The sequence below is a fragment of the Bos grunniens genome, chromosome 21 (assembly GCF_055505025.1).
Source record: "Bos grunniens cultivar Pamir isolate PY7600 chromosome 21, Bosgru_T2T1.0, whole genome shotgun sequence".
Taxonomy (NCBI): Eukaryota; Metazoa; Chordata; class Mammalia; order Artiodactyla; family Bovidae; genus Bos; species Bos grunniens.
In genome coordinates this window covers 64,445,717-64,471,401 of record NC_141185.1, presented here as the reverse complement: position 1 = coordinate 64,471,401, position 25,685 = coordinate 64,445,717, and the positions used below count along the sequence as shown (strand labels likewise).

General features: G+C 39.1%; 1 protein-coding gene across 6 annotated transcripts in view; it reads right to left on the bottom strand.

Annotated features, from left to right (window-relative positions):
• The window catches only part of ASB7 (ankyrin repeat and SOCS box containing 7), a 56,224-nt gene that overhangs the window by 9,989 nt on the left and 20,550 nt on the right, over positions 1-25,685 (bottom strand). For all 6 annotated transcript variants that reach the window (XM_086364883.1, XM_086364880.1, XM_086364879.1 and 3 more), the window contains one exon: positions 7,605-8,210. In XM_086364883.1, the coding sequence (XP_086221009.1) occupies positions 7,605-8,210 (606 nt within the window). The remainder of the gene's footprint in view (positions 1-7,604; positions 8,211-25,685) is intronic.

Here is a 25,685-nt window from a genome sequence, read left to right as displayed (position 1 = left end):
GCTGGGAGGGATTGGGGGCAGGAGGAGAAGGGGATGACAGAGGATGAGATAGCTGGATGGCACTACTGACTCGATGGACGTGAGTCTGAGTGAACTTTGGGAGTTGGTGACAGACAGGGAGGCCTGGCGTGCTGCGATACATGGGGTCGCAAAGAATCGGACACGACTGAGCGACTGAACTGAACTGAAATAACCTAGGAAGACTACAATGCAGAAGTGCAGCAAAATCCCCAATGAGAAGAAAAATCAATAATCAAAAATAATCTTAGTTAAAATGTGTTACATAAATTATTTCTCCAAAGAGCTATACTAAGTTATCACTATTTTGGTAAGTCGTACTAAAAAAACAACAACAAAAAAAGTCAAAGAAATTGGTAACAGAAGCATCTGAAAGGAACACAGGAGTAAGGGCCCCCGGTGTAGAGGAGCTGTCATGAGAGCCTGCTTACACACCTGTTGCTGTACTGGACTTAGCTGAGAAAGTCATGGCCTAAATTTCACTTTCTTAGAATTCCTTTAAAAAGTAAATTCAAATTACTTAAAGAAGTACTTGACATTGTCATTGCAAAACAATTTATCCAACTCATTCCCATTTACCTAATTGTTTTTCTCTCAGAAACATGAGCCCTTTATTTTTCAAATTCCTTCCGATCAGTGTAATCATTAAAGTATTCTTATTTAAATAAAAATATTTTAAAATTATGAAGTACTTAAATTATCAAATACATTAAAATTATTTAAAATTTAAATAAATAATTCCTTTTATTAATTCTTTAAAACATACAAATCAAAATACAACCCAGCACTACCTTTTACAAACCACTAAAGCATATTGAGTGGCTGCTTCAAGTACTGGAACAGCAATTACTAGAAACACAGATCATTACATTACCTTTGACTCTTCTGAATATTAAACACAAATCCAACTGGCATATTCTCTGCCTTAAGAATAATTTATGCAAGAACCTGCCATGCTATGTAAAATAGATAGGTAAACAAGGTGTTTAAAAACCAGTTAAGTGGTTAACTTACTCAAGGACTCCTTGGCACCTTTGATATGCTTCTGTGCATGGTGAATCACTGAAACTGCTATCTACAATTCAGGGTACTAGTCTTTTAAACTGACAAATAATGAACCTGTTTTACCCCCAGAGCATCTGATGGAATGATCACTGATCTCTCTCTACAGATCCTAACTAATAAGTATGCTGGCATCAACCAAGCAGTAATTTAAAACATTCCATCTTATTCACAGATTGTAACTGCAACTGGAAATATGCTAGAAGATCATTAAATCCTGAAACACTAGGTTACCAGGGTGTCCTTAAAATTTTGAATGTAGAAATTGAACGTTGCTAGATCTCAACTTTTTTAGTTTGAGGACCTCTGTGCACTCTTAAAGTTGGATGACCTCAAAGAATTTTCATTTATGTGTGTTGTTGTTGAACTGCTAAGTTGTGTCTGGCTCTTTGCAACTCCATGGGCTGTCGCCCACCAGGCAAGAACTCTGGAGTTGGTTGCCATTTCCTTCTCCATTACGTGTGTTGTATCTATCTGTATTTACCAAATCTAGAAATTTTTAAAATACTGATTTCTTAAAATAAGAGTGATAAAATTCATTATCTGTTGAAATAAATTTTTATGGAAAAAAAAAAAAAGCTGCTTTCCAAAACAAGAAAGATTTCATGAAAAGAGTGGTGCTGTTTTACATCTTTGCAAATTATCTCTTAGGTAGGGCTTCAGAGAAGACAGCTGGAATCAGAGACCTGCTTCTGCAAACCATCTGTTGTAAATAATATGCTGTCTTGATTGAAGTAAATGAAGAAAATCCAGACACACTGGTAGTAGGAAAAGGAAGGAATACTTTATGGCCTTTACAGATAAATCATGGTTCTTTGATACTACACCAAAACTCAACAAGATGTGTTTTTTTGAAGGTTAGATGCAAAATGGAATCTGACACCAAACCAGTGAACTTTTTTATACCCTTTCATATTAAAATCCACTGGTCTGTTTCGCCCTTTGAAGGGATCTTTTACCCAATGCATGATTGTGTAACACCATGCACTAGTCGTTTGGAAAACACTGATTATCTGAGTTACGCAGATCTTTCCAATGGTGACCCAATTCACTGCATGATAGCAAAAAATGACTTTTGTTAATAGCTCTACTGATTTTGAAAAGTTTGTACATATTGGTAAACTGTCCGTGTCCTAGTGGCAAATATAAGCTTTTCAAAATTCTAACTTTCACTTGAAAGCTCAAAATTTGTTGCTCATCATAAATACTTTCAGTTGTTCTCCTTAAGGTGACAAGTGAACTTTACTCATTTTCAAGAAAACGTCTACCAAATACCAAAGCCTAACCAGCTTGGCTGTCCATCTCATATTTTAGGTAAATACGGTATTCCATCAAAAAAAAGTTGCTGGTTCAGATCAAACAAATCACAGATGTACTTTCCCTTAATTCAATCCCACTTTGTTACAGAGTAAGAACACTTTCAATTTCCATCCCATAGAATATTAAAAAAGGTACATCCTCAAATGGATAAGATTTATTAAAATTAAATCAAAGACATTCCTAAATGGATCTGGAACACTCTCCTCAGGCTGCCTGTGGTGAAGAACACGACGGCTAGCAGCCTCTGGGGCCACTGCCTTCATGAACGCTCAGGTGCCTGCTGTTTCAGCCACCACCGCTCTTACACATCAGTGCAGTCAAAGAGGCCAATAATATCTTAGTACTGTTATGAAATTAGTTTTGATCTCATGTCTTGAGGGCCCCCAAGAGTCCACACTGTTCTGTATGAATCCAAAAACAAAATAAAACCACAAGCAGCAGGATATCATTCCCTTTAAGAGTGGTTATTGGCAAGAATTTTTAAAAGAAGGGACCCCACAGACTCTGATTCCCCCAATTTTCAGAGGAGGCCACAGATCCGTGGGGAGGGTGGAAGGCCAGGCGGCCAGCCCAAGTGCATCAGGTAAGTCAGATGCTAGGGCAAGAGCCCACTGTCTGCTCTCCCCGCCACAGGACGCAGCTGACGCAACAGCAACCAGACACAGGCCCCGCTGAGAATCCGTGGGGTGCCGTGAGGGAGACACGGGCCGCTGAACCCAAGAGGGCAAACGCTGCTCAGGCCTAGGGACTGCGTTCACAATGTAAGTGAAAAATGATAAAAACAATGAACAAACTTCTGGTTTCAGCTCCAACATAAAAGAGAACTTGAAGTAATCATAATCACTCCAGTCCCTACAAGAAGAAAAAGCTGAACAAACTCATCAAGGGCGTATCTAGGACCCATCAGTAAATGGATGTATAGGGCAAACCTCCACCATAGAATCTGGAGAAAGAGACAGATCTAGAATCAGAGCTGAAATCGGTGCACTTAGGGCAGAAGCTACTGGAGCCACAAACTAGAGGAACACTTAAATGGTCCTTTAGACAAGCGGTCAAGCTCTGTGTGTGGCCCAGCCTGGGAGGGAGAGCCACAGTCTTAGGAACCGCTCACGTGTTCTGAGGGGTCCTTTCAGGGACCCCTTTTCACAGGGAGAGACCCCTGGTGGCTCTGGCAGGAGGAGGGTGTGAACACTGGCCTGATGGACACTCAGGAAACTTCACAACAAACGTTTGCTCACCAAGGGAAAGACCTCACCAGAGTCCTAGCCCACCCGGAGAATAAACATTTCTCTGATCCCCCCACCACGGTCCTCTCACCAAAGTGTGGGTATTTGGGGGGATAAGGCAGGAAACAGCGGAAAGGACAAAACTTTTCTCATGGACTTTCTCTTTCCTAAAAGACTTTCATATTCTGAACACCTCTTTGACTAGGGAAATTTACACTGTAGGGCAGGGAGCTGACAAGGGGAAAAGAGCACCAGCTTACAATCCAATTGCTCAGGGAGGTTTTCATTATTATTAAACCATTTCCTCAAGGGAAGTTTTCCTTACAAAGCAATCTTTCTTGAAGTTTTGGTCTTGTACCTCCTTTAACATTTTCTTGTGCTTGCCATTTCTTGTGCATAAATGTTAATTTTTTTCTTTTGAATTGGACAAACATTCCTACAATCTCTGCTCTTCAGCTAGAGAATTTCTGCCCCTTCCTATATGCCACAATTTCCGTGATCCTCTTAGCTCTAAATGGTGTTTGTGCAAACTGCACATACAAATTACTCTAGTTAACGGCATGCACTGGCACGGCCCTCAGAATGAGTGTTCTCAGCAGGCCTCCGTAAGGGGTCTCCAGCAGGATGCCTGCTGCTGCCTGTCATCACCGCCACTTCTTCCTGTCACCGGTCACATCTTCACTGATCTCACTTACTGTGTCTTTAGTTTTTGCTCCACTCTCTCTGCGTTTTCTTTTTTTCCTAGTAAAAGAACTAAGAGACCAAAAACTAGCTTCTCTAAGGAGGAAACAGCTTTCCCTCAGCAAGGTGATGCTCATGCTCTAGGTATGATCTTTGGCTCTTTTTGGTATTCATTATTTCCGGGCACAAACAAGCTGCTCCTTCAGTCGACTGGCTTTCTGGAGGAGACCACAATGAGTTCCGGACATTCAAGAAGGCAGAGGTTTCTGGAAGTCTGTCTGTAGAGTAATAGCAGCTTTTTGTGGCTTCTCCCTCTACTGTGATCAACAAGGCACCTGCAGATACTACTCTGTAACTAAGCCACTTGACCTGCCCTGTTTTTATGGAGTGTGTATCAGAGGTTTTATGGCAATTTTTCTAAAAAGCCACAACAGCTTTTAGATTCTAAGATTATGACTGTTCTGAGCTCTTCCGATTTAAATAATGTGCTCTGTAGTCAATGGAACAATGAAAATTAATAAGGCCCCGAACAAAGACCACCAAGTGCCTTCGCTGTTCTTACACCTCAGGAGTCTGAGTTTTCAGATCAGAGGCTGAGGACGTGGGGCTGAGGGAGCAGGGGTCGGCAGCAGCACAGGTGGGAAGGAACTCAGGGATTTAACCTGATGCTCCCTGAACCACCCAACCATCTTTCACTCTGGTTTTCAAGAGAGCCAGTACAGAGCTCCAGTGAGCCATCAGTTACAGTCGGTCCTTCCAGCACACTAGGAAAAAGAAAACCTCATAAATAATGCACAGGTGAAGCAGAAACACTTCATTTGCTTTTGGCAGAAAACACCACTGATGGCAAAGTCAAGAGGTAATGAATCATGTCGCAGCATCTGAAGACAGAGGCTAACTGCAGCCTTCCAAGGACAGGTGTTCCTTTGCTTCTGAAAAGCATCCCAAGTTTGCTAAGCCACCATCCTTATGGTTGCAGTCAGCCAATCTACCTTTTCTGCAGACCTTCTAGGTGCACGGCTTTGCTCCAGGTGCAGCAGAGAACTCAAACACAAAGAGGCAGGCCTGTCAATTTTTCTATCCGCCCTAATTTTAAAGGTACGTGTGAATCTCTTTTTAACTCATCACTTGCTCTCCAGCAGCACTCCATGGTGGAGCTCAGCAGCTCCAAAGGGCCGGCTTCTCCCATCCCCTCTGGCCGCCTGTCTCCACATGCAGACCGCACCACAGTTTAAAGAGCTGAAAACAGGCAAGGTAGAATAAGAATCTAAGGGATTCAATCTGTAGGTAGCAAGTCAGGCCCTGCATCCACCTTCATTTAATACTTTATTTAAAAAAAAAAACAAAAACACAGCACTTATAATGTGCCAAGTGTTGTTTTAAGTGCTTTATACGTATTAACTATTCAATCCTCACAACAAGCCTATAAGACAGATATGATTACCCTAATTTTAAGATAAGGACACTGAGGCACAGAGCAGTTAGCAAACACACCCAAGGCCACAAGTAGTCCGTGGTAGAGTTAGGGCTGGAGCGAAGTCTAGTCAGTTGAGTCCTGGTCTACGCCATTAACCACTGATCAAAGTATTTAACAGGCTGCAGCATTTATGTGTGTAACATGCCTTCCTGAAGGCAGCCAAGTAATCTAGTATCAAAGTTAAAGCAACAACAACAAGACGACACTCAGAATCTATGTGTAAGATACACTGTATAGGCTATACACCAGGACAGAATTCTAACCTCAAGTCCAAGAGTAATTGTATCTTTCACAACACCAACACCCCTATCAGTCTGTAAATGAAAACTACTGGAATATTTGCTGAAAGAATCAGCAGTGAACTTTTGCTGCAGTCTTTTCCTAAAATATGGCCTGGATCTGAAGCCAGCGGGGAGCAATCAGCACACACACCTCCTGTCTCTGAGTACATCACTGTGTCTCAAAAGCGTTCTACAAGGGCTCACCTACCAGACAGCCCAAAATACCTCCTCCAAGGCAGGCACATCTGTGCTGAAGAAGTCAACACTTGCGGATATTTAAATAATTTATAAATACAATAAAATCCATTTCCTGTGTGGCACTTGCCACAAAATGAGTGCTCAACAGCCACATGGGGCCAGTGGCTACCACAGTGGCCAGCACAGAGGCCATTCCCGTCATCACTGAACGTTCTGTGGACAGCACGGGTTAGATCCTAAGTGTCATTTTTTTTTTTAATGCTTGAGTCTGAATATACTCACTGGTAATAATTTCATCCTGTCTTTATTATGAATAAACAAAATCCAAATTATACCTCATTTCTTCATAAATTTTCTACTCCCAAATTCAGTTCCAAGGAGGACAGTGGATTATTTACAAGTAGGTCAGGTAAGTTCCTAATCCTCTACTACTTGGGACCTAGAACATCTTTCTTCTTCTATAACAATGAATGAAACATAAAAATTAGTTGAGGAAAGGGGAATTCATTAAAAAGTATGGTAGACAAAGGCTGCGTTTACAGACGATAGCTTCATGTTGAATATGAAGCTCTGAGAGTACCCACGAGGAAGTCAGAGAGGAGAGGGTGGCTGCTCCACACAAACCAATTCCTCCATCCGAAAAACAACACACACGCACCATTAACGCAGCGGGCCACACACTTCGTGGCTAAAAAAAAAGCGCCTACAGGAAAACAGGCCGGTTACACGGTCCTGTGTGGGCCAGGGACAGTGGCACCAAATCTCCTACTGGGAACAAACTTTTCCTTACAACCATTTCTAATTTCTAGCATCCTTAATCTGCACTCCTAGGATGCCTAACAAATAACACTGCTATTCCATTCCATGTGTGTTCACACTGTAAAGAAGCAGAAACGGAATGATAAAACACGAGCACAGCTTAGGAATAAAGCACACATTCTAAGACACTTCCATAGCGAAGGATGCTAAGATCCAAAATTCTCCTTCTAATTCCTCATTCTCAATTTCATAAAGCCTGGAAAGACTATGTTTATGACTGGTAGGAAATGCCCTGTTCTAGTATTGATCTCGGTTAATTTAAAAAATTCTTCTCTCTGCATCCTTTTGGCCAATTTTTCTCTCATCCTATCTATGCCTATTTACTTTTAGTAACACAATTGATTATTTTTATAAAATCCTGTGATACAGAGCTTTCTTTTTCATTTCACACGAGTGGAATGAGCAGGGCTAACAAGAATCATTAACATCTGGTCATTTTAAGTTGTAAAAACACCTTAAGCTCCTCAGAAGATGCAAAAAAAATTTTTTAAATGTAATAATAGCAATAATTAAATTACATACTTGTGACTTCTTGTAAGAAATCCAAACACGGCCGACTACTTCCAGAAATGCTTATTGAAACAGCCAATGGGGTCTGTCCTTCATAGTTCCTTGTGTTCGTGTCCGCTCCGTAATTATATAACATCCGTGCACAGAGCACATCGTCCCTAAGGGCAGACAAATGTAAAGGAGTCTGTCCGTCTTCTAAGCGACCCAAGTTTGTGTCTGCTCCTCTCTGGAGGAACATTCGGCAGTAAGAGTGATTGCTTTTAATCACAGCGTATCTCAACAGGAAACCGTTCTGAATGTCGATGTTGGCGTTGTGGTCCAGGAGGATTTTCACACAGCTTGACCGCTCTCGGATAATGGCGAGCTGAAGCGGCGTTGTACCTTTATCACTGAGCGGGTCAACCTCAGCCTTGAACTCCAGTAGGAGTCGGACAAATGAGTCCCTACCATAGTGAGCGGCCACATGAAGGGGAGTCCAGCCATCATTGCTTTTGGCATTAATAATGTCGCTCCTGTATTCAGATTCTAACATCAGGCGTGCAATCCGGGCCCGGCCATGCATGGCTGCATAATGAAGAGCAGTGAAGCCTCCGATTAAGTCCTTAACTGTGGGATCAGCTAGAGTTAAAACCAAAATGAAAATATTAGCAGACTCTGGGAGAAAAAGCAACAACTCTGCCATGGCACAGCACATCTTAGCCAATTCCCACATAAAATGCGGAATGATTAAACACATAATGAGTATCAAGTCCTTCTTGCTTCAGCTTAATTGAAGTAGTTTTAATGGAAAATAAATTTTAGTAGAAAGCCATCAAACCTGGATTAACAGGATGAGCAAATGACTTACAAAGCATTTAAAAGATAAATACAGCAAACACAGAGCTCTGATCACCACATCCCTTCTCTTTGCTAATCTAACCAGCCGCCCTTGGCCTCCCAACTCCCTCATCTCTGCACTGTTTCATGTTTCTCTTCTGTTTTGAACTTTTTGTTTTATTTTCTCTTGTGCTCCTTCTTGGTCTTAAAAAGAAGCATGTGTAGCAACATCTGCTGCTCTAAATTACGGATGTACTGTGGTCTGGCAGACTGTGTTATTTTAGGGTATATTAGGTAAAAAAAAAAAAAAAAAAGTTATTTGTGGTCTATAAAAATTCCAAAGTATGTAAGGTATATGTTAAGAGATCTTGATAAATCATGTTTCTATAAGATAAAAGTCTATTCTGAATTCTTTGTTTTACAAGAACTCTGGAGTTTTTAAGAATTAGGCAGCACACATTGTGTGAAAAATTGGGAGAAACCTCAGCACTGTGTAAATATTATTTTCTAAAACAGTTCCAAACCTCTCTTCTAAATCAACAGATTTCTGGAAGAAAGAAATAAAAGAGAAGACAGAAACTAAAATGACTTATCAGCTATGTGACTCCTCAAGCCAGAGACTTCTGTCCCCTGTCCCCAATCCTTCCTAAAGCTGAGAGTCAGTTCTGCACCGCTCTCATCCAACTGGCCTTCCTGGGCAGGGGGCAGAAGAGGGGAAAGAACCTTTATTCACTGCAGGCAGGTCACTTGCTTCCTGGAGGCTGGCAAGTCCATGCGAAGATAGCTGATTGGACCTAACTGTCTAAGAGTAAAATGCTTTCTTCTTATAAAAGTCACTCTTAATTCTTCGTTTGTTCATGAAAGAGAAAAATTCACAAGTGTTTTTCAAACAAACAAATAAAAAGCCTCCACAGTTACATGATTAAACACTCATGTATTGTTTAGTAAAAATATTTTTTAGTTCTATAACATTTTATGACAGTTTGGGCTCTTAGAAAAACTTATGAGGCAGAAAAGTATACGTAAAATAGTAATAATACTGTGGAAAATACAAATTTCAATTAAGAAATAGTTACAACAAAAGCTATACAATGTTAGCACTTTTTAGCTAAGTTATATCAGTTGAATTTCTAAAATTATTTCATATAAACTGATATTACACAACAGTAATAAGACTTTTATGTGTTTAAAGAAAAAAAGGGTATCGTATCTGCCCTGCTCTTCACTAAAAGAAAACTATATAGTATATATTCAAGTTGCGACTTAAAAAAAAAAATAAAAGCAAGAACATTTAAACAAAGCACATTGCTGCCATCTACTGGTAAGATGTGAACAGGGGCTCCTAATGTTTCCATTTTGACAGATGATGCCCTCAAGTTTTTTTTTCAGATACCTTACTTATCTAGAGTAAGTGAGGACAGGCATGAAATCTAAAAGAACCTCTATTATTCAAACAAAACCGTAAATCTTGCCAAGACAGTCATTTCTTAATCTATACCCAACCAATCAACTGCTTCCAAATATTGTCTCCTGTTAGTGAAATTCAAGAATACTTTCACTTCTCCCACCTTTCATCTACCATGGGCACCTTTAAAGGTGCCAGCAAATAGTCTCATGTGTTATTTTACAGTAAAATTAAAATTATGTTACATGAACCTGCACTTTCATCTTTGGTTTTTCACTTTAGGGTTTTTTTTTTTTTTCTTTTTGGTTCTACTTATAATTCAGTGCTATACTGAGCTAGGAAAAACAAATATTAACAAATACAGCAATGATCTGTTTATTCTAAGTAAAAACCATAAAAATGCATGATTTGAGCACATACTGGAAACAAAGCATAGAATGAAGACTTTAGGTTAACAACACGTAAAATCTGTACAGTTACTTTTCTCAAGAAATTAACATGGAAAATATAAGACAAAGATGAAAACAAAAATTATTATTAGCCAATGCAATAAGAAAAAATCTTAAATGGAGTAGTAGAAACTACAAAACATAAAATTCTATAAGAAACAGGCAAGACTTTCTTTGACTTAACTGAATTCACTTCATCGGTGTCTGTTCAAATGTTTCTTCATCAGAAAAGCTTTCCCTGAACACCAAACACAGCAGCCCCATCAACCTTATAACTGTGTTCACTTCAGCAAGCTTTCTCCCCTCACGTGCACGTATTTAATACAAATTCCAGAAGTCTCAAAAAACCCATTTAAACCTATTGAAAAGTTTAGCAATATACATAAATAAAAGCAGAGAAACATTCCCTACCAATGATTTCTTTCCAACAGCTTTACTGCAGTAAAATAAAACTGAGACATTTCAAGTATACAGGTTGATAAACTGATGAATTATATAGTCATGTAACTACCACCACAACCACAATATTCCCATCCTCTTAAAACGCTCCTTCCTGCCCCTTATAGTCAATTCCCTGCCCAGACTCTAGGCCCCAGGCAACTACTAATGCTTTGCCTTTCTAGAATTTCCTAGAGTATTAGGCTTTTGCATTTGACTTACTTCATTCATTGTGATGCTTTTGAAATTCATCCCCATGTTGTTGTTGCTCATCAAAAGTTCATCCCTTTGTACTGCTGAACAATATTCCATACTATGGATATACAGTTCATTTATACAATCATTAGCAAATGGACAAATAGGTTATTCCTAGGCTATAATAAGCAACACTACTGTGAACATTCACATAGTCTGTTTGTGGCTATGTTTTCATTTCATTTGGGAAACTACCTAGGAGAGACGTGCAGGGTCACATGTTAAATGTACATTTGCAGGATTCCACGGACAGGGGAGCCTGGCAGGCTGGTCCATGGGGTCACATAATCAGACACGACTGAGCAACTAGTAGCTCACTTGTGTCCAATTCTTTGAGACCCCACTGACTGTAATGTAGCCCACCAGGCTTCTCTGTTCATGGAATTCTCCAAGCAAGAATACTGGAGTGGGTTGCCACTTCCTCCTCCAGGGGACCTTCCCGACTCAGGCATCGAACTTGCGTCTCCCACATCTCCTGCACTGGCAGAAGGATCTTTTTTTTTTTTTTTTTTTACCACTGAGCCCCTTAAGAATCCCTAAATGTAAATTTAACCTAAAAAGGGCACCAAACTTTTTCTAAATGACTACACAATATTACAGTCCCTCTAGCAATGTATGAGAATTCCGAATGTTCTACATCTTCACTAATACTTGGCATTATTAGCAATGTTAATTCTACCAGTTCTGTTGAGTATAAGGTGGTAACTTACTGGGATTTTAACATACATTTCCCCAATGACTAGTGATATTGGGCTTATTTATATACTTTCTTTTTGTGGAGTGTCCTTGAAATCATTTACCCATTTTTATTATGTACTTTTACTCATGACTGAGTTTAAAACTCAACTGTGTGCATATTCTGGATACAAGCCCTTTTGTCTTGTATTTTCTCCTAGTCTACTGCTTGCCTTTTCACTTTATATAATGTGTCTTTGGAAGAGAAAAAATTTTAAATTTTGATGAAGTCTATAGTATTTGTTTTCTTTGACGGCTTGTGCATTTTGTGTCCTGTTTAAGAAATCTTTGCCTAACACAAAATCACAGATTTTGTGTTTTCTTCTAGAAGTTTCATAACTTTAACATTTATATTTAGAGCAATGATCCACTGCTAACTGGTTTTGGCGCAGAGTGTAACATCAGATCAAGGTTCATTATTTTTCATATAAGTGTCTATTTGTTCAAGCACCATTTGTTTACGTGAAGCAAGAACTTTCAGATGTACAAGTTGAATGTAGAAAAAGCAGAGGAACAAGATATCAAATTGCCAACATCTGCTGTATCAGAAAAAGCAAGAGAATTCCAGAAAAACATTTACCTACTTCTGCTTATTGACTACACTAAAGCCTTTGACTGTGTGGATCACAACAAACTGAGGAAAATGCTTAAAGAGATGGGAATACCAGACCATCTTACCTGTCTATTGAGAACCTGTACGCAGGTCAAGAAGCAACAGTTAGAACCAGTCATGGAACAACAGACTGATTCAAAACTGGGAAAGGAACACGTCAAGGCTATACACTGTAACCCTGCTTATTCAACTTCTATATAGAATATATCATGCAAAATGCCAGGCTGGATGAATCACAAGCTGGAATCAAGATGTTAGGAGAAATATCAACAGCCTCAGATATGCAGATGATACCACTCTAATGGCAGAAAGTGAAGAGGAAGTAGTGAACTAAAGAGCTTCTTGATGAGGGTGAAAGAGGAGAGTGAAAAAGCTGGCTTAAAACTCAACACTGAAAAAACAAAAGATCATGGCATCTGGTCCCATCACTTTATGGCAAATAGAAGGGGAAAAAGTGGAAACAGTGACAGATTTTATTTTCTTGGGCTAAAAACTCACTGCGGACAGTGACTGCAGCCATGAAATTAAAAGATGCTTGCTCATTTCTATGATAAAACTAGACAGTATATTAAAAAGCAGAGACATCACTTTGTTGACAAAGGTTTACATAGTGAAAGCTATGGCTTTTCCAGTTGTCATGTACAGATGTGAGAGCTGGACCACAAGGAAGGTTGAATGCTGAAGAATTGATGGTTTTGAATTGTGGTGTTGGAGAAGACTCTTGAGCGTCCCTTGGACAGCAAGGAGATCAAACTAGTCAATCCTAAAGGAAATCAACCCTGAATATTCACTGGGAGGACTGATGCTGAAGCTCCAATACCCTGATGCTGGGAAAGATAGTGGACAGGAGAAGAAGGGGGCATCAGAGGATGAGATGGTTGGATGGCATCACTGACTCAATGGACCTGAGTTTGAGCAGACTCCAGGAGATAGTGAAGGAAAGGGAAACCTGGGGCACTATAGTTTATGCGGTTGCAAAGAGTCAGACACAACTTAGCAACTGAACAACAAACAAATTTGTCCTGGTGCCTTTGCCACAAAACAGTTTACCATAAAGTGTGGATGTATTTCTGAACTCTATTCTGTTTCACCAATCTAAAACTGTATCCACATACCAATACGTGATTATCTTGACACTGGAGCTTTATAGTAAGTTTTGATAGCAGGTAACATCCTCAAACTTTCTTTAAAACTCTTTTGGCCAATAAATTTAGAACCAACCCATCAATTTCTTCAAACAGGCCTGTAAAAATATTGATTGGAATATGCTAAATATTTCAAAAATGTAAACCTGTTCCAAATTATCTAAATACTATTTATTGTTCTAAACTGTGAATACAGAACACCTTTCTGAATATTCAGGTCTTCTTTAATTTCCCTCAGCGATGTTTTGTACTTTTCAGTGTATTAAGTATTGCACATCTTTCAATACATTTATTACTGAACTTTGTTGCTATTATAATGAATTGTTTTACATTTTATTCTCTAAATGTTATTTGCTGGTATAGAGAAGTAAAACTGATTTTTATGTATTGACCTATATACTCTGTAATCTAGCTAAATTCACTTTTTAGTTCTAGACATCTTTGTAGATTTCTTACAATTTGCTAAATACACAATTATGTTCTCTGCAAATAAAGACAGCTTTACTTCTTCCTTTCCAATTCCAGGACTTTTATTTGAATAACAAAATGTTGAATAAATGTAGTAAACACATGTACACTTGCCTTGCTCCTGATCTTAGAGGGAAAGCATTCAGCAGTTCATTTACTATGATGTAATTCTGTAGTCTTCGGAAAACTTGTAGCTTTCCACAAGTGCCTCTCTTTAGGGTTTGGAAGTTATGTTCTGCTTTTGGCTTGCTAAGAGTGTTATGATTAATGGGTATACTATACTGTCAACCCCTTCATGGATCACAGCCTTGTTGTGGTGAAGACACGTGCATAACTCAATGAAGCTATGAGCCATGCCGTGCAGGGCTACCCAGGACAGACAGATCATTGTATAGAGTTCTGACAAAACGTAGTCAACCAGAGAAGTGGCAACCGACTCCAATATTCTTGCCTGGAGAACCCCATCTACAGTATGAAAGGCAAAACGAGATGATACTAGAAGACGAACCCCCCAGGCTGGAAGGTGTCCAGTATCCTACTGGGGAAGAGTGGAGGGCGATTACTAACAGCTCCAGAAAGAATGAAGCACCTGGCCCAAAGTGGAAATGACACACAGTTGTGGCCGTATCTGGTGGTGAAAGCAAAGTCTGATACAGTAGAGAACAGTATTGCACAGTAACCCGGAATGTTAGGTCCACTGTTAAGGTAAATTGGATGTGGTCACGCAAGAGATGGCCAAACAGAACACTGACATCTCAGGAATAAGTAAACTAAAATGGACGGGAATGGGAGAATTTAATTCAGATGACCATTACATCTACTACTGTGAGCAAAAATCCCTTAGAAGAAACAGAACAGCCCTCACAGTCAACAAATGAATCTGAAACACAGTACTTGGGTACAATCTCAAAAATGACAGAATGATCTTGGTTCATTTTCAAGGAAATGTGTTCATTTCACATCCAACTTCACAGTAATCCAAGTCTATGCCCCAACCACTGATGCCAAAGAAGCTGAAGTAGACTGTTTCTGTGAAGACCTACAACACCTTCTAGAACTAACATGAAAAAAAGATGCCCTTTTCAACGCAGGAGACTGGAATGCAAAAGTAGGAAGTCAAAAGGTACCTGAAACAACAGGCAAGTTGGGCCTCAGAGTACAAAATGAAGCAAGGCAAAGATTAACAGAGCCAAGAAAACACAGTGGTCATAAAAAACACTTTTTTCCAACAACACGAGAGACAACACTACACATGGACATCACCAGCGTCAATACCAAAATCAGATTTATGTTCTTTGCAGCCAAATATTGAGAAGCTCTATACAGTCAGTAAAAACAACTGGAGCTGACTGTGGTTCATATAATGAGCTCTTTATCGCAAAATTTAGGTTAAATTGAAGAAAGTAGAGAAAACCTCTAGACCATTCAGATATGACCTAAATCAAATCCCTTATGATTACACTGTGGAGGTGATGAATAGATTCAAGGATTAGATATGGTAGACAGAATGCCTGAAGAATTATGGATGTAGGTTCATAACACTGTTCAGGAGGCAGTGACCAAAACCATCCCAAAGAAAAAGAAGTGGTTGTCTGAGAAGGCTTTACAAATAGCTGAGGAAAGAAGAGAAAAATATACCCAGCTGAATGGAGAGTTTCAAAGAACAGCAAGGAGAGATAAGAAAGCCTTGTTAAATGAACAATGCCAAGAAATTGAGGAAAACAACAGAACGGGAAAGACTAGAGATCTCTCAGAGAAGGCAATGGCACCCCACTCCAGTACTCTTGCCTGGAAAATCCCATGGACGGAGGAGCCTGGTGGGCTGCAGTCCATGGAGTCGTAAAGAGTTGGACACGACTGAGCGACTTCACTTTCATGCATTGGAGAAGGAAGTGGCAACCCACTCCAGTGTTCTTGCCTGGTGAATCCCAGGGACAGGGGAGCCTGGTGGGCTGCCATCTATGGGGTCGCATAGAGTCGGACACGACTGAAGCGACTTAGCAGCAGCAGTAGCAGCTACAAGAAGCTGCTAGTTTTCTCTACAAGAAAACTAGAGATATCAAGCGAACATTTCATGCAAGGACGGGCACGATAAAGGACAGAAACACTAAGGACCTAACACAAGTAGAAGAGTTTAAGAAGAGGTGGCAAGATTGCAAAGAACTATATAAGGTCTTAACTACCTGGATAACCTCATGGTGTGGTCTGGCTCTAGGTGTGGTCACTCACCTAGAGCCAGACATCCTGGAGTATGAAGTCAAGTGGGCCTTAGAAAGCATAACTATGAACAAAGCTAGTGGAGGTGATGGAATTCCTGCAGAGCTATTTCAAATCCTCCAAGATGATGCTGTTAAAGTGCTGCACTCAATATGCCAGCAAATTTGGAAAACTCAGCAGTGGCCACAGGACCGCTGCGGAAAAGGTCAGTTTTCATCCCAATCCCAAAGAAGGGCAATGCCAAAGAATGTTCCAACTACCATATAATTGTGCTCATTTCACATGCTAGCAAGGTTATGCTTGAAATCCTTCAAGCTAGGCTTCAGTATTATGTGAACCAAGAACTTCCAGAGGTACAAGCTGGGTTTAGAAAAGGCAGAGGAACCAGAGATCAAACTGTCAACATTTGCTGAATCATTGAGAAAGCAAGGGAACTCCAGAAAAACTTTTGCTTCATTGACTATGCTAAAGCCTTTGACTGTGTGGCTAACAATAAACTGGAAAATTCTTCGAAAGACAGGAATACCAGGCCACTTTACCTGTCTCCCAAGAATCCATAGGGTCAAGAAAACAAAAAAAGCACATAGCCAATAACAACAAGTATCAGGTTTTCACTACAGATCCTATAGACACTAAAAGGACAATAAGGAATATAATGAGCACCCTTGCAGTTCAAGGGTGTTTAACAGTTAGAACCAGACATGGAACAACTGACTGGTTCAAAATTGGGGAAGCACTTCCCTGATGGCTCAGATGATCAAGAATCTGCCTGCAATGCAGGAGATCCAAGTTCAATTCCTGGGTCAGGAAGATCCCCTGGAAAAGGGAATGGCTACCCACACCACTATTCTTGCCTGGGAAATTCCATGGACAGAAGAACCTGGCAGGTTACAGTCCATGGAGTCGTAAAGAATCAGACACAAGTTAGCAACTGAAAAACATATTGTCGATTCCATTTTCTGCATCTATTGGAATGATCATTTGGTATTTACTTTTATTCTATTAACAGGGTAAATTACTCAGTACGTTTTCAGATATTAAGGAAAGTTTGCATTCCTGGGATAAACACTCTTTAGCTGTGATATATTCTTTTTTATATAATGGTGAATGAGACTTGATAGTACTTTGTTAAGGGTATTTCTATCTGTTGTCATAACGGATAGTGGTCTGTTGTTTTCATTCCCTGAAATATCTTTACTTGGTTTCAGGGTACTACACACTTTATACAATTTAAGTTTGGGATCATTTCCTCATTGTTTGTTAATGTTTATGCCTTTATTATTTGAAATAATTCAACAGAAAAGGCAGCCGGGTCTAAGGTTTTTAGTGTAGTTTTAGTTATGAACTAAGTTTCTTTGTTGTAAACTGATTAAATTATTATGTTTTTCCCTTGGGTCAGTTCTGGCTATTTGTGTATTTCAAGTAAACTGTCCATTTCTTCTAAATGGCAGAAGGGTGCTCATTATATTCCTTATTATCATTTTAGTATCTACAGGATCTGTAGTGAAAACCTAATACTTGTTATTGGTTATGTGCTTTTTTGTTTTCTTCATCAGTCTACCTTTAGGTTTATCAATTTTATTGATCTTTTCGAAGAACCAGCTTTTTCTTGGTTTCATCAATTTTCTCCATGATTTGTCTATTTTCATTTCCACTGATTTCTTTTCTTCTGTTTATTTCATTCCTATTCTTACTTTGAATGTAATTCCAGCAATACAGAGAAACTGTAACCTGAGAGCCGCCTTTCCTCTCCCTTCCTTTGCGCTGTTACTGTCATATATATTACATCTTTATATAAGCCCAACAACCGTTTTATAATTGTCTTTTAAGAGATGAAAAGGGGGAAACATATTTACATTGTCTATGGCAGCACGCTCCTAAGGGGGCCCCTCCCATAATCCCTGCCTCTTGATGCTCATGCCCTTGTGTAAATCTCTTCCCACGCATATGAGCAGGACCTGGACTTCCTCTAACCCAAACAACCTAGCAAAGGTGACGGAATGCCACAACTTCATATGTTATGATACACGAGGCTCCATCTTGCTGGCAGACTCACTGCAACTCTCCGTGCTGCCTTCATGAACTAAGGGGTCTTGCTGGGAAAGCCCACAGGACAAGAATCTGCAGTTTACCTCTAAGAACTACTGGCAACCTTCAGCTATGGCCCTCAGTCCTATACAACCAAGGGAATTAATCTGATGACAACCTGAGTGAGCTTAGAAGCAAATTCTTCCCCCGTTAAGCCTCCGATGAGAACGGTCTGGCCAATACCTTAAAACTGGGAGGTAATAATAGCAATAGGAATGAACACACTGTTTTTTACATGCATAGTTACCTATACCAGTGATTTTTATTTGTCCTGTGAATTTGGATTACACATGGTACTTTTCTTTCAGCTAAAAGGACTTCTTTCTTTGCATGTGTTGGTATGCTTAATAATGTTCCACAGGTCTGCAGGGTCGTTGAGTGAGGCTCTGACACTGCTTACAGCAAGTGAGAGAATCACCTCACATGTAACAGGAGACCTGGCAAATAAGACAGCTATATGGGCTTCGATAAGCTGCCACATATTCCTGGAAACGTGGAAGGCTGATGCATGCTTAAGAAAGACCAGAGAGGACCCCAGTTATCTACTCATCTCTGGTTAAACATGAGGCCAGAAAATGAAAGTTGGGGCATACCTGTAAATTATCTGATTACTGATTGTGTCTACTAAACCTAATATACAGATCTCATTGGCAAAGTAAAAGTTTTACTGCCTCAAATTGCTTAAGCACAACCTCTGACCAGTTACTGGTCAAACATAAGTTATTTTGATCATAAGCTATCTTAAATATCTTATTGTCTTTTTCAAAATTCTTTTTTATGTGTGTTCCTCAGACTGGATAATGTTTATTGATCAATTTTCAAAGTCACAAATTCCTTCTTGAGCAAGCTCAAATCTCTGCTAATCACTCTAATGAATTCATTTGTTATTGTACTTTTGATTCTAGAATTTATATAAACATTATATATATATATACACACACACACTCCCGTATATATATTGTTGTTGTTGTTCAGTTGCTTAGTCTTGTCTGACTCTTTACAATCCCATGGACTGCAGGACGCCAGGCCTCCCTATCCTTCACCATCTCCTAGAGTTTGCTCAAACTCATGTCCATTGAATTGGGGATGCCATCCAACCATTTCGTCCTCTGTCGTCCCCTTCTCCTCCTGTCTTCAATCTTTCCCAGCATCAGGGTCTTTTCTAATGAGTCAGCCCTGCACATCAGGTGGCCACAATATTGGGGCTTCAATTTCTTTATTGATCATCTCTATTTGATGAGTCATGGTCACATGTTGTCATTTCATTCTTTGAACATGGCTTCCTTAGTTCTTTGAACACCTTTATAATAGCTATCCTGAAATTTTGTTAAATGTAGCATCTGCCTCTTCAGAGACATTTTGTATTAGCTAGTTTCATTTCCTATGCATGAGCAATACATTTCGGTTTCTTAGCAAGTCTCTTGATTTTACTGAAAACTGACCATCTTAGACTATCACAGCATCCTTGGATTTTGATCCTTACCTCTTCTAGGTTGGCTGCTGTCACTATTAGTTTTAATGAATTGCCTAAACTAATTCTACATAGTTTGTCTTCCTTAAGAGTATACAGTGTCTCTGCTCAGTTGTTACTATCAAAGCAGGGCTTCTAGGGGCTGCTCCCAGGAATAACTTATATTTGACCAGTAACTGGTTAGAGATTGTGCTTAAGCAATTTGAACCAGTAAAGCTTCCATCCTTTACCAAGGAGGTCTGTGTGTAGGCTGATACACACATTTAATAATCAGACAATTTACAAATATGTCACAGCTTTCATTTTCTGGCTTCAAGTTCAATGAGAGAGGAGTCGATAACTGGGGTCCTCTCTGGTCTTTCTTAAACATGCATCAGCCTTCCAAATTCCCAGGAATACACAGCAGCTTATCAAAGCCCACATGGCTATCTCATTTGTCAGGTCTCTTGTTAAATGTGAGTCTTCTCTGTTGCTTGCCCCAACTGGTATTAGAGCCTCAGTCAAGTAGCTGCACTGCAAGTCAAACAAGCTTGCAGTTTGTTTACCACCTAGATCAAGACCAGGGTTATTTTCAACAGCAGTCCAGGCATGGGGCATTTCCGTGGGCTCCAAAATCAGGTCAGTCCCTTCCACCATCAAGCAGGATTCCAGCTCTCATGATACTGTGACACAGAGCCTGGTGGAGAGCAGAGAGAGTAAAATGGGAATAGCCACTTTGGGCTCAACTTCTTCTTTTTCAAGTTTAAGTTAAAAAATAACTGATTTAAGATGGTTTGTCTTTCCTATTCAAACATTTAAAGCTATAAATTCCTCTCTAGGCACTGCTCTAGTATATCCCACAAATTCTGGTATGCTGTGCTTTCTCTATCATTCAGCTCAAAATTTGACTTCCAAACGTCTGAGGCTGTCCTAGATATGTTGTTGTTGTTGATTTCTAATAGAACTCCACTGCAGTTAGGGAATATACCCTTAAGATTTCAGCCTTGTAACCTTTACTGACACTTTACTGGCAGCATATGGTTTATCCCAGTGTCCATAACACGCACACAAAAAGAATGTACATTCTGAAGGTGTTGGATGCTATTTTCGAAAATAGTATGTCAATGTGTTTGATGATGTTTTTAAGATTTTCTCTAGATATTGATATTTTAAATCTAGTTCTATCAATTGCTGAGAAATGTTAGAATATTCAAGATTGTGAAACTGTCCATTTCTCCCTTTCATTGTCAATTTTTTGCCTCATGTATTTTGAAGTTCCCTTTTCGGGCACATTTTATGAGTGTTATTCCTCCTAGTGAAGTGCCCACTTGTCACTATGAAATGTCTCTGTTTAGTTCTGATAGTGGTCTATGTCTTGGAATCTATTTCATATGCCACTAATGTGGCCTCTCAGGCTTTCACGTGCTTGCTGTTTGCATGGTGTATTTCCAGGACATACACCATCCATCTACCTACTTTCAACCTGCCTGTACCTTTAAAGCATATCTTTGTAAACAGCATATAATTGAGTTTTGTCTACTTACCTTTCTGATAATTTCTAGATTTTCATCAGAGTGTTCTGTCCATTAATGTTTAATGTAATTATTGATATATTGATTTAACTTACCATTTTATTATTTGTTTTCCATTTGTCTCCTAGTCTCTCTTCTTTCCTTTATACCTTTTTTAAAATATTATCAGAACAATTTTTAGCATTCCATTTTAATTTCTCCATTGATGTTCTAGCTATACTTCTTTGCATTATCTTTTGTTTTTTTTTAAACTGGTAGCTCTAAGGATTAAAATATATATACTAATTTGGTCAAAAACATTACCAGAATATTTACAGAGGTTATTATATGCTTCCCATCTGTGTTTAAAAGCTCAAATACTTTTGGACATTATAAAATTCTAAAAGTGGGAAACTTAGTTTTTACAAAATATATGTATAGGCATCGCACCTTAATTTGCTATTTATGTGATTACTCTTCGTAAAAGTTTTAAAAGTACCAAATGCAAAGCTAAGTGGCACAAGAACAGACACTGCTTCAAGGTCTACAAACAGCTATGCAATGTGCCATGAGTGTCATTATAGGAAAAAAAGCACAGTGATGGAGGAAAAAAATCTAAACAAATCCTTAAAACTTGACTAATAATTCACCACAGAACAAAGAACTAGAAAGTCCGGTGGTGTAATGTTCCCAAACAGGATTTCCCCAAGAAACATTACTTTTTTGCTAATGAAAAACTGAATATTTAGAAAAGCAGCAAAGCAAAAACAGCATTCCTCAATAACTACTGTCCACAGTGACAGCAGACTGCTTTCAGCTTTCCTTCTATACATTTAAAATATGTATGTAACTGTAATCATAGTCTAATCATTTTTCCCTCTATATTTAGGCACTGAAAATGCCTCCATTTTTAAAATTACATATAATAAAGGGTAAAATTTTCATACAGGAAAAAATTCTTGCATTTAAGCTGCTTCCTTGGAATAAATAAATAAAAGTAGTCTCAGGATCTAACACATACTACTAAACTTCTTTCCACAAATGCTTTCCTAAATGTCTACCATCAATGTCCCCATTTCATCACATTTGGGATTACCATTTGTAAGACCTTTCATTTCTGAAAAACAAAAATAACTTCTCATGATCATGCTATGAATTTCTTTGACCAATCCCTTATCTCCCATTTATTTTCTTATGTTTCACCAAGAGGATTTTACCTACTGTACCAAGAGGAGACCTGAGACACTTTTCTCAGTTTACTCTGGGGATCTGCTTTATGAAATTAACTTCTAGAGCTTCAGCTGACTGCCCTCCAGGTCTGTTTGCATAAACACTAAATCTGAAGATAAACACACACACCGGCTAATATAGGGTCTCTTACTGTTACACTCTTGAAATGTTCAATGTAGTATTAGAATTTTTAGAAAGATTCAAAATGGGAAAATGAATACAATATGGGTTTCTTAAAAATGTGCACTCTTATGGTAAACACTCTTCCCCATAATTCAAACAGCACACTAACCTCATCAGAAAGACCACCAGGATGAGGACAAAGATACTACCATATGCATCACATTTGTGTTTGGAAACACTGATATTTTTGGACTTTATAAAATCCTAAGTGTTCATCATTTTGAAGCAGGATGTTTGAAAGTAAAACAGCAAAATATCACTTACTTATATGCACAGGCCAACGTTTTATGTTCTACTAGTCACATGTGGCTACTGAGCACTTTAAACAGGGATAGTGTGACTGAGGAACTGAAGTTTTTAACTTAACTGTAAATACAGGCATATATTTTACTGCACTACACTTTACTGCAGTTAGAGATATCGACTATGTTTTTTAAAAATTGTAAGTTGGCAACATCACCTACAGCAAGTCAATCAGTGCCATTTTCCAACAGTATTTGCTCATTTTGTCTCCCTGTATCATATTAGGATAATTCTTGAAATATTTCGAACTTTTTCATCATTATTATATTTGTTATGGTGATCAATTATCTTAGATGTGACTATGTCAATTATTTAGGGTTGCCACAAAACACACCCATAAGACGACAGTCAACTTAATGAATGTTGTATCTGTCCTGACTGCTCCACCAACCCCAGTCTCTCTCTCTCTCTTCAGGCCTCCCTATCTCCTGGGACACAAATGATCAGGCCTTTAACTGTTGAAAATGAAGAGTCACATGTCTCTCACTTTAAATCAAAAGCTAGAAATGATTAGGCTTAGTGAGGAAGATGTTGAAAACTGAGACAAGCCAAAAGCTAGCTTCTTGTGCAAAACAGTTAGCTAAGATGTGAATGCAAAGGAAACATTCTTGAAGGAAATTAAAAGGGCTACTCCAGTGAACACAGGAATAATAAAAAAGTGGAGCAGCCTTTTTTATCATATGGAGAAAGTCTGAGTGGGCCAAACAGAAGATCAAAACAGCCACAACATGCCCTAATTTAGCCAAAGCCTAATTTGGAGAAGGCCCTAACTCGCTTCAGTTATATGAAGGCTGCAAGAGGTGAGGAAACTTCAAAAACAAAAAAAAGTCTGAAGCTAGCAGAGGTTGATTCATGAAGTTCCAGGAAAGAGGCTATCTCCATACATCACAATGTAAGACGAAGCAGCACGTGCTGATGGAAAAGTTGCTGCAAATTCTCTAGAAAATAATTAATGAAGATGGCCACACTAAACAACAGTGATTCAATGTTATTGGAGTAAGAGGCTACCTAGGACTTTCATAGTTAGAGAAGTGAAAGCCTGGCTTCAAAGCGTCAAAGGACAGGCTGACTCTTGTTAAAGCAGCTGGTGACTTTAAGTTGAAGCCAGTGCTCATTTACCATTCCAAAATCCGAGGGCACTTAGGAATTGTATCAAACTACCCTGCCTATGCTCTATAAATGGAACAACAGAGCCTGGATGACAGTACATCTGTGTATAATACAGTTTACTGAATGTATAAAGCTCAAAGCCCAGAACTACTGCTCAGAAATAAAGATTCCTTTCAAAATATTACTGCTCATTGACAATGCACCTAGTCATCCAAAAGCTATGATAGAGCTATAAGTAAGATTAATGTTGTTTTCATGCCTAACATAATATCCATTCTGCAGTTCATGGGTTAAGGTGTAATTTCGACTATGAAATTTTATTACTGAAGAAATGCATTTCCTAAGGCTACAGATGCCATAGACAGTGATTCCTCTGATGGATGGGGGAAAAGTAAATTGAAAATTTTTTAGAAAGAATTCACCATTCTAGATGCCATTTAGAACATTCATGACTCATAGGAAGGGGACAAAATATCAATATTAAGAGTTTTGAAGATGTTGATTCCAACTCTCACAGATGACGCTGAGAGGGTCAAGACCAGTGCAGGAAGGAACTGCAGATTACTTAGCAAGAGAATTAGAAATAGAAGTGGAGCCTAAAGACGTGAGTGACTGAATTGCTGCAATCTCATGATGAAATTTTAACAGATGAGGAGTTGCTTCTCAGGGACAAGTAATGAAAGTGATTTCTTAAGATGGAAGCTCAAGTGAAGATGCTGTGGAGGTTGTTGAAATCACAACAAAGACTTCAGAATATTACATAAACTTAGTTGATAAAACAGCAATAGGGTTTGACAGAATTAACTCCAATTTTGAAAGCAGTTCTGCTGTGAATAAAATGCTGTCAAACATTTGTGCAGGCTATAGGGAAGTAATTTGTGAAAGGAAGAGTTAATTGATGGTCAAACTTCATTTCTGTCATATTTTAAGAAATTGCCACAGCCACTCCAGCCTTCAGCAGCCTCCACCTTGATGAGTCAGTAGCCATCAACATGAGGCAAGACCCTCCACTGGCAAAAGGATTATAACTCACTGAAGGCTCAGATGATGGCTAGCAATTTTTTAGCAATAAAGCATTTTTTAACTCAAGTATGCACATTCTTTCTTTCGACAGTCCCCAGACTACAGTATAGTATAAACATAACTTTTATATACACTGGGAAATCAGAAAATTCGTGTGACTCCCCCTAGTGCAACATTCGTTTCACTGTGATGGTCTGGGATTGAACCCTCAGTATCTCTGAGGTATGCCTGCTGCTACACATGCTGTAGACAGCACAGGTTTAGACTAAAGACAGCCTCTTATTACTTTTTCCCCCTTTTGGAATACAGACAGTATTAGTAATACAAACTTGCTCATAAGCACACGTCACACAGCTGTTCCCCAGCCAGGCTGCCTTCTGCAGTCACATCGCTGTCACCACAGCACAGAGAGGGCAACTTCTGAGCTCTGAGTTTTGATAGATCTGTGTGCTCACTCACTGGCAGTTTCACTGTGCAGGTGTACAGATTTACCTGCAAGATCCAATCCTTTAATGCACTTGAAATTAAACATTTCTGGTAGGGTGAAAGGCTTAAATGAAACATCTATGTCTTCCCCACCCCCAACTCCTCCCAATTGCTCTAACTTTCTCCGGCTCATTCAGTAAATGACAACTCTTTTCTTCCAAACCCTCA